The sequence below is a fragment of the Dermacentor andersoni genome, chromosome 3 (assembly GCF_023375885.2).
Source record: "Dermacentor andersoni chromosome 3, qqDerAnde1_hic_scaffold, whole genome shotgun sequence".
NCBI classification, from domain to species: Eukaryota; Metazoa; Arthropoda; class Arachnida; order Ixodida; family Ixodidae; genus Dermacentor; species Dermacentor andersoni.
The window spans coordinates 206,452,142-206,469,594 of NC_092816.1; the positions used below are offsets into that span (position 1 = coordinate 206,452,142).

The 17,453-nt window shown below is 46.5% G+C and overlaps 1 protein-coding gene across 1 annotated transcript in view; it reads right to left on the reverse strand.

Moving 5' to 3' along the window:
• LOC126524725 (uncharacterized) overlaps window positions 1–17,453 on the reverse strand; it is a 112,962-nt gene that overhangs the window by 14,060 nt on the left and 81,449 nt on the right. Inside the window, exon 3 of the mRNA XM_072287023.1 lies at window positions 7,284–7,357. Within this exon, the coding sequence (XP_072143124.1) occupies window positions 7,284–7,357 (74 nt within the window). The remainder of the gene's footprint in view (window positions 1–7,283; window positions 7,358–17,453) is intronic.

The following is a 17,453-nucleotide window of genomic DNA, read 5'->3' on the forward strand; positions in this document are numbered from 1 at the left end:
TGGAGTTGCTTAAGTTTTTTTAAAAATAATACTGGCTTTCGTGTAATAGAGAGTAGATGTAAGCATGAAATGGCTACCAGCAAAGCAGATTAGTTGGACTAGCTGCGACGATTACTCATAACCCTATCGCAACCATACCCGGCGTGCAGGACGCTGCCGGCCTGGTCCCGCAGCGTGGCGCCATCTTATGAAGGAGGCGGAGCAAATGCCGCGCCGCGGAACTGACGAATCGCTGGTGTTGAAAAGAGCAGAAGCAACCTAGTCTCAGGGCGAAAAGATGAAAATCAAGTGTATGGTGCACTGTATTTGCCTTTTGAACGTCGCTATTATAAATGACAAATGAAACTTCTGCATACTAGAAATTACAGTTTTAGGGATATTGTGAACAAACATTACCAAGAACTCGGAAGCAATCTTTTTTTGTAACTTGCTTCGGAAGTACCTAGCTTATGTAATGCGATCTTCACTGGTTGCCCGGATGATCTCGTTTTGTTCTCGCCACTTGCCCAGATGCTCACGTTTGAGTGCCCAGATAACGGCTCTGGCTTTGGCCTCAAGGTCACTTGAAGTTTGTCGACAACGCGTGCTAAAATAATTTCATGCTTAAAACTTCTGCACGCTTATTTCGCACTGGAAGACAGCGCTCGCACAGGGTTCCAGAACAGTGAAGCGTGCTTCCAAACATGGAAAGACTTTTGACGCCACTTCCTAGGTACCTTCTCCAGTCCCAACCGACGGGACCACACGCAAGAGCTTATCAAAGTGCACTTTCGGAAACCCAAGGAAAGCATCGCCATGTAGGCTGAGGACATGGCCCGTTTATTTCGCTGAGCTGAGCTTGATATGCACGGGACTAAGAAAGTGCGCTACCTCATGCGAGGAATTAAACAATATTTTTTTGCGAGCCTGATACAAGACCCACGGTAGACTAAAGCGTCAAACAGGCCAGTATAATCGAACGGGCACTTCAGCAACGATGCCGGCACATCGATCAGCACCACCGCTCTCAATGCCAACACTTGCAATAGCTCTCTGTGGAAGCGGATTTGCAGAATACTGCGTGAGGAGTTACAAACCCTGGTTGCTACTTCTACTGAGCCAGCAGCCGCTTCTGTGGCCGAAGTCATGCGCCAGGAGCTGCGGCACTTTTCATCGCCCGCGCCCTGCCCCAAGACACGCCCGTTGAGCTATGCTGATGTAGTTCGTCGTCATCCACTGTCGTCATCCTTGGCCTGTTACCACCCCCTTGTGGCAGCGTGAGCCTGGGAGACAACCACCAGCTCACGGAACTGACTTGTGGCGCACTGTCGACCATCCACCACTCTGCTTTTACTGCGGGAAACCGGGCCACATTGCCCATTACTGCCTTAATCTACAAGTCGTGTTTGCAGGCTTTCCACGTCCAGCTTCCCCGTGCTTTGAAAACCGTCGTACTGAGGTCGAGGATCACTTGCCGACCAACCAAGCTGCTTCACCACGCCGCTGCTGACAGTCTCCGTCATCTCTACGTTACCCTTCGCCAAGCCACCAAAGTTTCGCTGATGTCATCAGAGGCCGCTCCCCATGTTCTCACCGAGGAAACTAGCAGCCGGGAGCTCCGCAGGGGAGGTTGCCAACTGTCTCAATGCCGAAAAACTTGTTCTCATGCGCGCGCGTAGCATCACCGCTTCACCCGAGATCACGGTGCATGTGGATGGCGTTCCTGTACGCAAAGTGTACCGTGCTCGCATTCGTGGACTACACGTTCAAGCACATGGGAAGGCGAACCACACTGTATCTCTCATGTCCCGGCATACTGAACAGACTCTGGCCGTGATTCGGAGGGTATCCAACTGGCGCTCAAGTCTACAAGAACAGGACGTACTGCACCTGGTGGATGCCTGCGTGACCAGTCGCGTTACTTACCACCTCCCCTTCCACAGACTTACCCAGACGAAGCAGGTACTGGTCGACGCGATGCTGCGAAAGGCGACAAAACTCGCCCACGGTCTCACACACCACACCGCCACAATGCGGCTGCTAGCCCTAGGGACGCATAAAACTTTCGGCGAGTTGTTGAAAGCGCAGTGGGCCAGTCAAAAACAGTGTATTTTGCTCACACCCACTGGGCTGCGCCTGCTCTAGAGATTGTGATATCCGGGTTTCTATAAGGACGATAAGGACATCGCCATCACTGTTAGGGCTTGGGTCCGTACAGCCTTAAAAGTACACCCACTACCACGAAACATGTGCCCTGAGAATGACACAGGGACGCCCGCGCGCCCATGTACGTTACCTGATGCACATGTTCAATAATATACCTGCGATGAATACCCTAGACACGGATGCAACTTGGTTCCGCAACGGGCATTCCGCGGTAGTGTTGGATGGCGCTGAAACATTTCTTACTGCTGCCTCCTTGTGGAGAACTGCTCCTACACACGGAGAAATTCTTGCAGTAGCGCTTTCTGAGCGACACGCTGTCCATATTACTGGGGAGGTGTTTATGCTAACCGATTCCCAGCAAGCATGCCGCGCCCTTTTGTCCTGACTGGCTCCTACAAGGTGGCTCTCCACATTCTACATCAGACACCAAACACAGACACATGTGCCCCAGAACGCAGCCATTTGGTCTAGACTCCTGGCTATGCCTCACTGTCGGGTAATGACCGCGCACATACGCTCGCTCGAGCAATTACCGTTCGAGCTGCCCGGCATGGCGAGGATGGCAGTCCAGATCAGGTGAGCTCTCCACTCACAAAATACTACATATGAGCTAGACACACCATGGGACGGCCGCCGCTGTCGTTCACGCCAGAGGAAGGGGTAACACTCTGCCAACTCCAAACACACACATTTCCCCACCTCCTACCTCTGCATAAGTTTTACCTAGACCGCTACGCAGGCTCTTCCCCGTTCTTTGGCCGCTCTCCCATGGCGTTTTTGTGACGGTGGAGTGTGCCACAACATTATTCCCTCTCCTGCCTGTTATCCGGCACGCCTTCCGCCCCAAAGACCTGTGGGAAGATGCCCTTTACGACGGGCCTCCCGAGGTCCGCCGGTTTCTTGTTCAATGGGCTCGTGCTGTTGCTGAGATCGTTTGACGGACCTCGGACTAGGGGTTCTTCCCACACACTCTTAGTACTATTTTTTTTTAAATGGTTCTCTCTAGCGAGAGGCCTTACCATGATGATGCGATAGTGGAACAGATCAGCCTACTGTTGCTGCCGCTCCCACAAGGCGTTTCGACTGCAAGAGGCACCCTCGTATTAAATAATGGGCATGCAGACGTGCTCCTTGCGAAATTTAACAACGAGCGCCGTCCCATCCCAAAGGGCACTCAAACTGCGTACAGTGATGAGGTATTACAAGTAAAGGACTTGTCGCTGTGCAGCATCACGGAATGAATGAAATGACTGTTCAGAACCGGAAACCTTATCTGTCGACGTTGCGGCACCAAGTTGCCCGCTGAGCGGCAGCGCCTAATGGAACTCACACTGCAGTTTGAGGATTGCTCTTCGTCTACGTCGAAGATCAAGCAAACAGCACTGACCATGCATCGAATAATTGCAGAAGGCGCCACAAGACCAATTTGACAGAGCCCCTACTTTGTGGCTCCGAAGGAATGCAAAAAAAAAATACAAAACAGATGAAGAAAATGCTCAAGCATGATGTGATCCAGCCTTTAACGAGTAGTTAGGCGTTCCCCGTGGTACTGGTCAAAAAAAAAAAGAAAAAGAAGAAAAGACGGCAACTTACGCTTCTGCATTGACTACCGCAAGATAAATCAGGTAACAAAGAAAGAGGACAAGCCATTACCACGCAAATACGATTCACTTGCCAGGTTGCGGCACGCACGTTATTTTTCTTCCATGGACCTACGCAGCGGGTATTGTCACAGAGAAATCGATGATAGAGATCGTGAGAAAACTGCCTTTGTGACGCCCGACGGTCTCTAGGAATTTAAAGTTCCCCGTTTCGGTTTATGTACAGCGTCAGCAACTTTTCAACGTCTACTGGACACCGTAACTTCAGGTCTAAACGGGCAAAAGTGCCTGGCACACCTAGACAATCTGATCGTTTTTTCAGCTACATCGAAGGGCACTTAACGCGGCTACTGGCTGTTCTTCAAGCCAAACGCTAGGCTGGCCTCACGTTAAAGCCAGAAAAAGCCAGTTTGGCTTGAAGGAACTCCAATTTCTAGGCGAAGTCGTTAGTAACGAAAGTGTCCAGCTTGGCCTACGCAAAATAGACGCTGTCACAAGGTTCCCCACACCATCTGACAACAAAGCAGTGAGACGCTTTCTCGGCCGGGGCTCCTATTACCGATGGTTTATTACGGAATTTTCATGTATTACCTCACCGTTTTCGCGAATAACACGAAATGGTGTTCTTTTTGTTTGGGGTGAAAGAGGGCAAATGGCATTTAACGAGTAATATCAATGTCTGCAAACGCCCCCAGTTCTTGCGCACTTTTACCAGGACGGCCCGGCAGCACTTCATACCGACGCGAGCAGTGTATATATGTCTAGGTGCCGTGATGGTGCAGTGGCAAGATGGTGCCGGAAAAGTGATAGCCTACGCTAGTAAAATTGTCTCGTGCATTGAGGAAGACTACTCCACTACCGAGACAGTGTCTAGCCGTAGTGGGGGGTTTTAATCAAATTTCTCCATTATTTGTACGGCCGCTCATTAAACCGTCGTCAGCGACCACCATTCTCTGCTGGCTGACAAACTTAAAAGACCAATCTGGTCGACTGGCGCGCTAGAACCTCAGGCTTCAGGAGTTCGACGTGACCGTCGCACACAGTTCAGGGAAAAAGCACAGTGACGCCGACTGCCTCTCTTGGTCTCCAAAACAGCCTTCTGTCACAGAGGGTAAGGACACGGATGCTGCATTCGTAGTAACCATCGATACATTTGCCATTACATTTGCCACTTCACGGTAGCAGCACGACGATCTAGAACTGCTTCCAGTTATCGACTTCTTGGAAGACCGAGCTACAGACGTGGTGCGACTGTTTACAAGAAGGCGGGCGTCATTTTGTTTGAAGGGTAATGTTCTCTGTAACTTTTTTTTCGGCAGGCAATACCTACGTACTGGTCGTGCCTGCTTCGCTGCGAAATGAAATTCTCACAGCATGTCATGATGAGGCCACCTATATATGGTCATCTAAGCTGCACACGAACATTGTCCCCACGGCGCAAGTGACCTTAGCCGAATCTACCAGCCGCTTTTAAGCTTCACGTACACACCTGTCCTGACTGCCAAAGACGCAAAGTGCCACCCGACAATGCAGCTGGTCTCTTACATCCTGTAGAGGTACGCGGCATACCCTTCGCCCGAATTAGGTTTTCTCGGACCATTTCCAACTTCTACTACATGGAACAGGTGGAGTATTCCCGCCACCGATTACCTTTATTACCTGGTATACGGGGACAAAAGCTATCGGGTGGGGCACAGCAGCTGAAGCAGTTCGATTTTTCGTCAAGAGCGTCGTCCTTAGGCAAGGTGCCCCAGCGGTAGTAATTACTTACAGGGGAACCGCGTTCGCAGTCGGACTTCTAGACAGTTCAAACTTAGTGGCACTCCTTACCGGTAATAACAGCCTGTCATCCCCAGACGAATGAACGTACGGAGAGTTGGAACAAAACAGTCAGAAACATGCTTTGCATGTACGTCGACGTGAACATAAGAACTGGGACGAGATTTTGCCTTATGTAACCTTCGCATATAACGCCGATCGACAGGAGACGATCGTGTGACGCCACTCAGCTTGGTACACGGTCTCCAAGCCACGACAACGTTGTATGCCATACAGCCACACGAGTGTGACGACATCCATGCAGATGCTGAAGGATTTTCTAAACCCGCCGACGAGGCCAGACGTGTGCGCACCCAGCACCAACCAGCAAAACAAGGGTGCAACGCGGTGCCATCGTCAGCACAAATCCGTTGCCGACACAACCGGCGAGAGAGTGTGAGTTTAAATACACATAGGGCGTCGGGGACTTTCTGAAAAACAGCTAAGGCGATATTTGAGATCCGACACCTGAACGACGTGAACTACGAGGTCGTGCCACATCGTGCAAATTGTTCGCGGCCCCGCGAGCACCTACGCGAATTGGGGCATGAGGTGCGCATGAACCTGTACCTATCCAAATGACCAGCGTTTTAATCTTTCGCGCATGCACACGCTGAAGTTGAGCATCGGGGCGTTGCTTCTCTTGAAAGGGAGGCAAATGCTGCGTCTGTAGAGCAGCAAGAAAAGTGACGATAAGAACATATATCGGCATTTAAAGGAAACATTGCGAAGAAGAAGCAGGCGAAGAAGTGACTAGCGCGTGGTATTAAACAGTCCGCTCTTGTTAAGGTTGCTGCTTACTACTGCATTTGTGCCTCGATTTTCCGACACCGCGGCGATATCTACCCGTCTGTCTGTTTAGGCTCCACTGACCCAAATCCCTCGGGTTCGAGGATAGCAAGGAGAAAGGAAACATGTCCGAAACAGAGATTAGTAAAAGGTGGTTGGAGGTTTGGTGCCATGAAAGTAGGGAGACCACAAAGAAAGGAGGAGTACAAAAACAAAATTCTCAATAATGGCCCATAATATATAATGCTAGACATTTATCCTACGTAAAAAAATGATACGTAAGACAGCAAAATATGAAAAATAGAGCTTAGTGGCGCAAGCCGCTGTCCCGTTCCAAAAGGGACTCTCATAGCATCCATCCATCCATCCATCCATCCATCCATCCATCCATCCATCCATCCATCCATCCATCCATCCATCCATCCATCCATCCATCCATCCATCCATCCATCCATCAATCCATCCACCCATCCATCCATCCCTCCATCCATCCATCCATCTATCCGTCCATCTGCTTATCTCCGGCACCTATTTCTAGCACCTATTTTCCAAGTTGCACTACGGCGATATTTGTTAGAGGGTAACGAGGGGCAGATCGAGTTTTGTTACTCCAGGGATTTGCATTAAGAGTGGCTACGCGTAGACAGAGGATCTGAGGTTAACATAATATTTAAAAACACATATTCTGCTACCCTGCGCAGTATGGCAAAAAAAAAGTACACTTTAAAGCCTTGATGTAGTTTCAACTGTGTGCACAAAAAAAAAAGATAGGTTAATGAAAAATTTACCCTGTCGATTAAATAGCGCAATTTCAGCCAATCTACCAGTAGCTTTAAGAGCATTCATAAATTATTTGTGAGGTTTGTAATCAGCAATACTGCAACAGCAATGTAGCAGTTCGAAGAAAATCTCCCTCTAAATATAAATTACCGTTAAGTGAAGCTGTGTACTGGGCAGGGTTCTCATCGTCTGCAAAATCAAGAGACAGTCGGCGGGTGCGGCCACTGCAGAAAAAAGAAAAGCAACACGGAATAACATTACTGTTTTCGAATAAGCAGCATGCCATGTCCGAGTGGTCGTTTAAATACCCTTTTATTATGTGCGACATAAATGCAACGAATAAGCAGATTCCGCCCGAGACACCGACAACGGCTTGTCTCTGTTCATCTAAAAACAAATAAACAACAATTGGCGGTGACTTCAGCTTGCTCCGAAGTGGCTGAAGGCGAAAGACTGAGCGCTCAAGAGACATCAAATAAATCACTTGACATTCTTATTCGAATGCGTTACCTTTTGCTCGTTTTCTCACCCCAAAGATCGTGGGTTCGAGTGCGTTAATTGATGATACTCTAATTACCTTGCCCTAATCAACATTGCCCTAATTAACACCAGAGATCGTGGGTTCGACACCCACCAAAGGTCGTGCGTTCGAGTGCGGTAAATAAGTCTATATTAATACACAGTGCCTTAATTCACCTTAACGCCAAACTTCGTGGGTTTGACATCCCCATAAGCTCGAGGGTTTGACTCCCAGCGATAATCGTAGGTTCGGGTACGCGAAATAACGTTATTTCAATTAAGATTGCCTTTTTTTGACATGATGAGCGGCATCGGAGCCAGCTGTGGAAGAGGCCGACGAACGCGCAAGCAGTGGTGCGAGCGCGCGTCTGCACGAAGTGGGCTCACACGACTTCTGTACCACACCGCGTTTTCTAGATCATCGGGGCTACGAGCCACTTAAGGCTCTCGCTTTAACAAAGCCAAAACGCTCGTTGGTTGACTAGATGATACATCAAATCAAATCGAATCAGTTTACTTTCATCTCAAGGATGTGGGCAGGCTCGGGATAAAAGTGACATTAGCCACTTGAGGGGAACCCGAGCGTTCCTGATACATGGAAAGCAGCGAGGACAGACGAACAAAATTCATTCATAGCAAGAAGGGGTTAATATTTTACAAGTTGTAATACACATAGATTCATCATGACCTGAAAACATAGACACACATATTCCTTTACGGTTAAATTACACAGTACAATACATGAAGACGAATTACAATATACACTGAAAGTTGATAAATAATATTGTGTTGATTTCACGATAAAAGTGCTTCCCTAATAACACGTGCGCCACATTCTTCAATTATTATCCTTTTTTGAATTAATTTGTTTAATAAAACAGGCAAAGTGAAACGAAGCATTTGTCGGCCAAAGTGTGTTCTGCCCAATGGAATGATACAGTGTTGTTGGTGACGAGTAGGATATGGGATAATGTATGGTTCTAATTGAAAAATATCCAAAAAAGCGCAATTGCTGTTGAGCAGGGCTTTTTCTATCTTATTGCTAGGTAATACTCGTAAAGCTGATGAATTGGGATAATGTTAAACCACTTAAATAATTAACCCGTGTGTGCATAATAGTCAACATTAGCAATGTGCCTAATCGCTTTTTTCTGTAGTTTGTATAGCCTATTAATGTTCGCTGCTGTTGTACTTCCTTATACCAAAAAACAATAGCTGACTTGCGATAAAAACAAGCTGTTATAAAGTGTTATTCTTATGGAAACTGGAAGCAAGGAACGCAGTCGTGCAAGTATACCTACACATTTGGAAATATTAGTTATTACCTTATTAATTTGTGGTTCCCGTGACATTATACAATTAAAAAACACTCCTAAAGTTTTGACCGTCTCTACAATTTCAATACTCGCACTACCTGAGCGTAAGGCATCGCCTGGAGAAGTAATCTGCATCCGTGAGTAAAAAAATGACAGCTTTTGTTTTTGATGCGTAAATGACTAATGAATTTTGCTCACTCCAGGCATTTAGGCTCTCTGACTTGGAAAACAAACTACGCTAAGAAGTCGGCTAAAAAAGCGCACCATCTGGTGTCTCCTTGTTTATTGCCCGTTGTTAGAGGTGTTTGCTTTCCTGGATTAAGAAAAGAGGGTGTATGCAAGCGCTGTAGTCAGTGCAATGCGTGGTTGCGCGACTTAAGTTTGGGTTTACCGTATTTCCCGACAACACGTACGCGAGGCGCACAATGTTCCGTGAGAAAGATGGGGCAAAATCCGGTTTAAAGCAGCTTGACCAAACCCAGCTCTCCTCCTTTTTTGGCAGCGCGCTGACAGAAAATACAAGAAATAAATTACATAAATGTGGGACACTGCACAAAAATGCAGAAGAAAAAAAGATGAAGACATTCACAAAGCAACCAGAAAGGTTGTGACGAGATGCAAGCTCATCAATGCTTTAAAGGGACACTAAAGGGAAACAATAAATCAGTTTAGACTAATAAAACATTGTTTGAGAACCCTGCAGGCAGTCATTTCAAAAAGATAGTTTGAATATTAGATAAGAAAATGAAGGTCCAAGTATCAGTATTTGAATTTCGCGCCGACACCCCAGCGCCGGTACTTCAGCGTGACGTCAGGGATTCCAAAGTATGTTTTCGCATTTGGGCCGCGTTGGCTGAATAAATGTTCCCGAAACTTGCCATGTTTAATACTTGGTTCCTTTAGAACACAATGTAGTCAATCTGTATCGCTATATATAATTAGTAGGCCCTAGAAAATGCCATCAAAATCCAAGATGTCACAGCCCCCAGGTGCGGGAACTTAAGTAACGTATTTCGTTCTTGCGCTTTTTCTGGTTTCCCAAACGTCTTATCGTTGTAAGAGTGGTGTTTTTGGTGTTGTAGAACGATAATTTACTGATGCAGAAGAAATAATTTTTCACTTTAGTGTCCCTTTAAGTAAGTCATCCATTGTGCATCGATTTCGTAAAAATATACAATATGCGCAACCAGACAGCAAAAAGGCAGCACGCTTCAGTAGTTCATTCGCCTCTGAAATGCACTTCGAGAGCAGCTTTCGCCTCCAGTGATGACCAGCATCTTATTTGCTTTTTTGGTTTTGGTTTTCTGCGTCTTTATAAAAAATTGCGCCCACCTACTACGCGGAACTGGGAGAGGCCCCAGCGGCTAGAGTGGTTGTTTAGACGGGAAGGCTGCTGTTATATAAAAGCTTATAATTTAAAGTAACAATAAAAAACAATCCAAGAATCAAGTATAACATCTGATAGCTAATTAGAACTTCTGATAGTAATTTCTGATAGTAGTGGGGAATAAATCAGTTCTACGTTTTTTTTTTTATCTGCAAGGTATGTTCTCTACTTTCTGCATGACATAGCATTATTGCATGCAGTGAGAATTGAATTGAATTGAATTGAATTGAATTGAGGCTACGTAGTAGTTGAGATGACCTTACTACATTTGTTATATGCAGTTTCTGTTTAAATCAATATTTAGGCCATTTTTGAGGCGGCAGTAGCTTTGCTAAAACCTTCATGCTTTTAAGGCATGATGGGTCGTTTTAAATCTCCGGCCTAAAATTTCAAGTAGACTCCGAAGCCAAAACTTCTACAACGGACATAACGAGCGAAATGAAGACGTGCCAAGGTTTTAGCATTTCCATTTTCTCTGTACATTTGGAGTACTACTACATTATGCACTTGGCACCTTTGAATAGTGTGAGCTACTGTGTAAACTACGTGGCGTGGTCGTTGCGACGTGGCGGTGGGCATTAAAGTTGTCGATGCTTTTGATGCCGTTTTCAGCCAACAACCTTATTCTCGGCGCATTCTCTATTTTAGGTCTGTGCAATGTTTCCAGCTTATAATCATGATCGTCATGTACGCATGTTTTTCCTCTTTAAGGTTGATTTCAAGAGCATGACAGAGAAGCATTTCTAGCAAATGCACCACCATTTTGTAAAAAAAAAATCTGTGATATGCGCATAAACTAATCCATGTCCAGCACAGTATTTCTCTTTATGGCCTCCGAAATACGTGCACAAATGACACTGCTCGCAGAGTGCGAAACCTTGCCCTTATTGCCCAGTATGAATCTTCAAATGGCGACCGCTCTGTGGTTAGCGCGCTCGTCTCCCAAATGCATATTGGTTCACTGCCATGGGTTCAAATCGCCTTGGATCATGTTGCCGAGATCTTTTATTTTTCTTGACCCTTTAGTATTGACTATGCTGGGAATGACGAAGTTGCCACATCAGAAAATCTTTGCTGTGTGTCGTCATTGATTGCTGAATGGACGGACAAGGCAAATCTATTTTCCTACTCTTATCTGCTGTGGTCACATAAGAAAAATTGAAGCACACAGCTTAGAAACCAGTACACACAGAACTACAAAAAAACACTGTAGTCGTAATGAGGAAGCATTCGTCCTGATACATGTTCAAGTAACATTACGGATGAAGGACAGAAAAAGATGGAAGTAGAAATTAACCACCAAACAACAACATTAGCAAGCGTGCGCTCCTGGAATCAGTTATTGGGTTTCATTGATACACATCTGGGTACTGTAGAGATGTACGCACACCAGCGAAACTGCACTCAAAACAGCCACGCAACCATCATTGCAAGTAGTGGTTAACGATATAAAGATGCTTCATTCTGTAACGACAGATCTAGGGCGAAGAGCCTTAGAAGAGAGCTCCAGGGGAAAAGCGGCAGGATAAGATGGAACAGCAGTCCATTTATTGAAAGATGGAAGAGATGATTTATTTGAAAAGCTTGCTGCCCTGTATACACTATGCCTCATGACTTCAAGTGTACCAGAGAGCCGAAAGAATGCCAACGTTATACTAATTCATAGGAAAGGAGACGGTAAAGAAATGATGAATTACAGGCTCATTAGCTTCCTTTCAGTATAGTATAAAATATTCCCCAAGATAATGTCCAATATATTCCGGGCAACACTTTACTTCAATCAACCACTAGAAGAGGCTGGCTTCAGGAAGGGGTTTTCTATGGTGTTTCTACGGTTTTATACGATGGATCGCGTCCATATAATCAATAATGTAATTGTGAAATCTGCGGAACACAATCAACCTCTCTCTAGGGTGTTTTTCTAGCAGTACCAAATTACTTAAAAATCGCCTGCGGCATATATCCCAATTCTGATTATTGATATAAATTACTCGATGAAGCGACCATTTGCTAAAAAGTTGAAATACTTAACGGAATAGTTAGCGTAATTATACTAATTATCCTGTGAAATAATTGCTTAGCGCAGATATTTCAATCAACGAATTATACCCAGTAAGTTCGCAAGGAACGAATTTTCAGGACTACACAAGTTTCGAGCTGATTATTTTCAAACTGTCCGACGAAACGCATTGGCGTTCCAATTACCTTGTAAAAAAAAAAAAAAAAAAAAACACTGTTGCGTGCTTTGAAGCACGAAAGAAAGTGGAACACCAGTACATTGCATCGGACATATTGCAAATCGATACCTCGAAACTGGTGCAGTCTCGGGAATTCGTTCCGAACGTATACACCTTGAGAACTCACTAGCTGCAATTCGTAGATTTAGAGACAAGAACAGATTTGACTTGTTGGCATAAAATGACAAGTAACAAATCAGAACCAAGACATGAACGCGGTGCCGCTTTCTTCATTCATCTCTTGGTTTCACGCTACTCCTCTGTTGTTAACTAGCACAGCTCATATTCTTACTGTTTCCTTTTCTAGTTTTGTAAACTATGCCTTTGCATTAGCTGTAGTTCCTGCTAGACCCTGGACCACCCTCGCGAACCTCTCTGCCAATTTTACCGTCATTTCTCTCTCCCGCTCTCAATATAGCGAGCCTGATTGGCTACTTGTGTTGTGCTACGAATTATTCTCTGCGTTTTATCCCTGCTCACGTCTTTAATCGTTGTGTTAGGACGATATGTCCTCTTAATCACTTAGCAGTTTTGATTGAAGGCGGGGTACTTCACCAAGAACACACCAGGAAAAGATTATAACTTCAACCTATACATTTCAATATTATTGTTAAATCTCTATGATGTGTCGTGTCTTTAAATATTCTTTAGAGCTGAACATATTTATCAGAAAGTATGCTGCGGTCGACCTAGAATGTCACTGGAGGCAACATTTCGACAATGCATGTCTAAACAGGCTCAGCGAGATTCCTAGCTAGACCCCTGCTCACGACTTCGAGACCCATTTTCCGGTAAACTTCTGCCCTATTAGCATATAGTACTCCACTACATGGGGTTGTTGAGAAGATATTTGTGGGTTAGTTGGGTGGCCGTTATTGTTGTCAAATGGATATAAAAATGAACACCAATCCCCTTCGCTATAATTCTAAAAAGTGTTCTTATGCGTCTGATTACCGTGGAGTCAAGCGCCGTGCTTCACTTGGTTTTGTAGCCTCTGTTTCGTTTTCTTGTCTCGAGTATTCAGCGTTGAAGCCTGAAAAAATTATCTCTTCGATCTGTCCCTTCAGTTTCTCCGTTTCCTTTCTCCTATGCAAGCTTTCGATTCGACTGAATAAACATAAACGCTTCTCGCACAGAAACAAGCCTTTAGTTACAGTTCAGCGCACGTGTTTAGGATGGTTTGGCGTTCGTCTGTGTATGTGTAAGTGCACTGCCTTTACAAAAATGAGTGCCATATCCTCTCACCTAAAGAAAAAATCGGGTTTCAATACATATAGAATAATATAGAGAAAAGAAGGCATCGACCAAATCATAGCAATTGCTGCAAAGGAAACCTATACGGGTTTCTCGAAAGGAAAGCCTCGCATTGGAAGAAAAATTCGTCCTGGTCGGGGGACTCGAACCCGAGACCACCACTTTTACCAGGCAGCCGCTCTACCATCTGAGCTACCGGGAGATGGCAGGGCGAAGTCGAATTCATCAACAACTCAAAGCAAAGGCAATATTTTGGCGTAATAAAAGAACTATTACGCCAGAACATATATATGTTTACTTGCGCTTACATGCAAAGGAAAACTGCAACATCTATGCTCTATGGCCATTCTCAATGTATATGTTCATGTCATCTTGTCTGGATTGCCAAAATAAAAACCTTGTTGCTTTTGGTTATATGCCCAAATTTCTGCATGTTGAACACCGACAAATAGTTGCCTACTGGAATGAACGCTGAAGAACCGCAACGCAGCAATCTTTCCCTATAGAGGTTCCTATTAAGAGCTGTGTCCCTCGACATATTATATACAGTAGAGTTATTACCAATGCATTTCGTTTCCACGTATAGACACATATAGACCACCGAAAGCTGCCTTGAAATTAGTGTTGTTGCCAGTATTCATACTGTGCTGACACGTTGCGAGCATTGTGCGCCTTCAATGTTCAAGTTGCGATGCCTCTCCTGAAATTAATGATCAAGTTAACTCTGGAAATTTCGTTAAGCCTGTATCAACATCGCACTTTTCAATGGATAGCGAGTCCATCCAGCTTCTGAAACTCTATAGGCGCTTTGTCCTACCATATGAGCTCGTTCAAGTTGGTGAATGTGAGCGCACTGGCATGAATGCATGACCTTGTGTCTTGAAAGGCCGGCGGTGGAGTCACGCTGCGGCCGCATGGCCGCAAACTGAGCAACGCTTCACAGGCGCAGAGGACAGACTTCGTGGGCGGGAATTAGTTGTTCAGCCGCTTGTGATTTTGCTACTGGCTGATTTTTATAACGATATCTCAACTTCGTAGTGTCGTATATAGTATACACAAGCATGCGAAGCTTGTGTCCACAAATGTTTACCCATCTGTGGCACCTGCTGCTGTTGGTCCATTAGCTTTTCTTCATTGGACGTAGTTGCCTAAACCTCCTCCAGCACGCCTTATGTTGGCATTACAACATGCGCACAATAATCCGTCTTCCTTAAAACGCAATTTTGCTGTTTCTCGAGCTGCACCCGTACATTATCGTTCCAATTTTGCTTGAATCGCCGCAATTTAGCAAATTAGCCGCCTTACCAGCGTACTCTTCCTATTTATGAGCTTGTTTCTGGCATTGTAGCTAACTTTGGAAGCTGCGAAGTTCCGGTATAAATGCCATACGCTACACGTTGATTATACAGCTTGGAGCACTCAACCACGCTGATTACTTTTAGGCTTTCGTTATGCTGGTATGTATCATATCTGCAGAGGTACTGACATTTGGCGAAGTCGGTCTATGATTTGTAGAATAGTAAACTGTTCGGCTAGTTGGTTTCACAAGGTATCTCGCAAAGGGAAGCGCAGAAGTGTTGCGGAAAAAAGTAAACCAAGACATGAAAGTCGTATTTTCCAGTGTTCTTAGCGTCTTTCTTCTCTGGGGCTCTTCTTTTACGCGACACTTCTGCGTTCCCATTTATAAGATACTGACGCGTGTATTCTATGCAGACGACGACGACGACGATGGGAGCACTAACGGACTCCGCCTAGTGGGTCAGAGCGAGATTGGGTGATGACGAAGAAGACGTGTCTCTGCTCTGTTTGTTTTTCAACAGATTGTCCTGTTGTTCGTGAAGAACGTCTCCCTGTGTTCTGTCCACGTTGTACCGCGACACTGGTGGAGGTGCTGGGCACTGATCGCGTCTTATGCGTCGGAGTTCTTCTGGGAGTCGTTCATCTAGCCCGGACGCACTGTCACCAGTTGCGACACCCGTGCATCGCTTTAGTCGTCGACTGCTAGGCCTTGCCCCGGAGTTCTCCGCTCTTGAACCACCTCTCTCCAGGAGCTGCACAAATCTCGCAATGGCCGAAACCAGTCCACCACAAGCACCCCAAACCAGTCGGTTTCCCAATCCACAACAGGTAACCGTTCTGCATCCGCTGGTTCCCGATCGCTATCGCGGTGCAATCTTCGAAGACATTGAAGACTGGCTGGACAAGTATGAACGCGTCGCACAGATTAATCACTGAACTGAGCAGCAAAAGCTCTCCCACGTCTATTTCGCCCTTAACGACAGTGGCCGTACTTGGTTCGAGAACCGCGAGGGTAGCCTCACGAGCTGGCATGACTTTCGGCAGATGATCACGGAAACTTTTGCGAGTGCCGACCGACGCGACCGCGCCCAGCAAATGATGGAACTACGCGTGCAACAACCTAATAAGTCGGTCACAATGTTCACCGAGGACATGGCCCGCCTCTTTCGTAGAGCCGACCCGAACATGACCGAAGATAAGAAGTTGCGCTACATCATGCGAGGTGTAAAAGAGCAGTTGTTTCCGGGGCTTGTGCGCAATCCTCCAGTCACTGTCGCTGAGTGTATCAAAGAGGCTGCGGCTATTGAGCGCGCCGTTCATCAAAGATGCAGGCAATACGATCGACTGTCCACCAGCACTACAATCAATGCAGCCGCAGTGACTGCCGAGTATCAGAACTCCTTGCGTGGGTTGGTCAGAGAGCTCATCAGAGAGGAAATTCAAAAGATCATGAAACCGACACTAGATAGACCCATCGCGTCAGTCGCCGAAGTGGTGTGTGACGAAATCCGGCAGGCGTTCCCGGTAACCGATGTTAGAGACCATCAGCGACCCCTGAGTTACGCCGCCGCTGTCCTATGTCCACCACCGCTTGCAACCACATCATCGTACCACCAAACTCCGACAGTCGCTCCTTGGTCGCCTCCACAAGAGGAGGCTCGAAGCGCGCAGCCGTTATGCCACTTCAGTCATACCGCCAGCCGTCGTCCGCCGCGTCTTGGTCACCGCCGCAATACGACGCTACGGGACGGCCGCAACTTCGGAGAACTAACGTATGGCGCACTCTCGATAGGCGCCCACTCTGTTTTCACTGCGGAGGCGCCGGCCATATTTCGCGTCATTGCTGGCATCGTGACACATCATTTCGACCTCTTCGCCCGTGGTCCTATGGTCGACGTGCTAATGACGACGCCATGCTACGCCGGACCCCCAATAGCGCACCCGAATGATGAATCCATGCCCAATGATCTGTCCGATTTCGGCCGTCGGTCGCGTTCTCCAACCCCTCCACGTCAGATGGCTTCATATACTGGACGTACTTTTGCGGAGCTCCGAGGACGAAGGTCGCCCGCCCCCGTCGGGAAAACGGAAGGTGGCGACCTCTGGGGGCAAGGTTGTAGGCCCGCCGCAAGACACTAAAAAGCCCCCAACATTCTCGCTGCAGAACGACGTGAAGCCGATAAACACTGAAGAAATTTGAGCGCCGACATTGATGCTTTCGTGGATGGGCAGCCGGTGACAGTGTTAGTCGACACTGGTGCCGACTTCTCTATAATGAGTCAGGAACTCGTCCTCCGCCTGAAGAAAG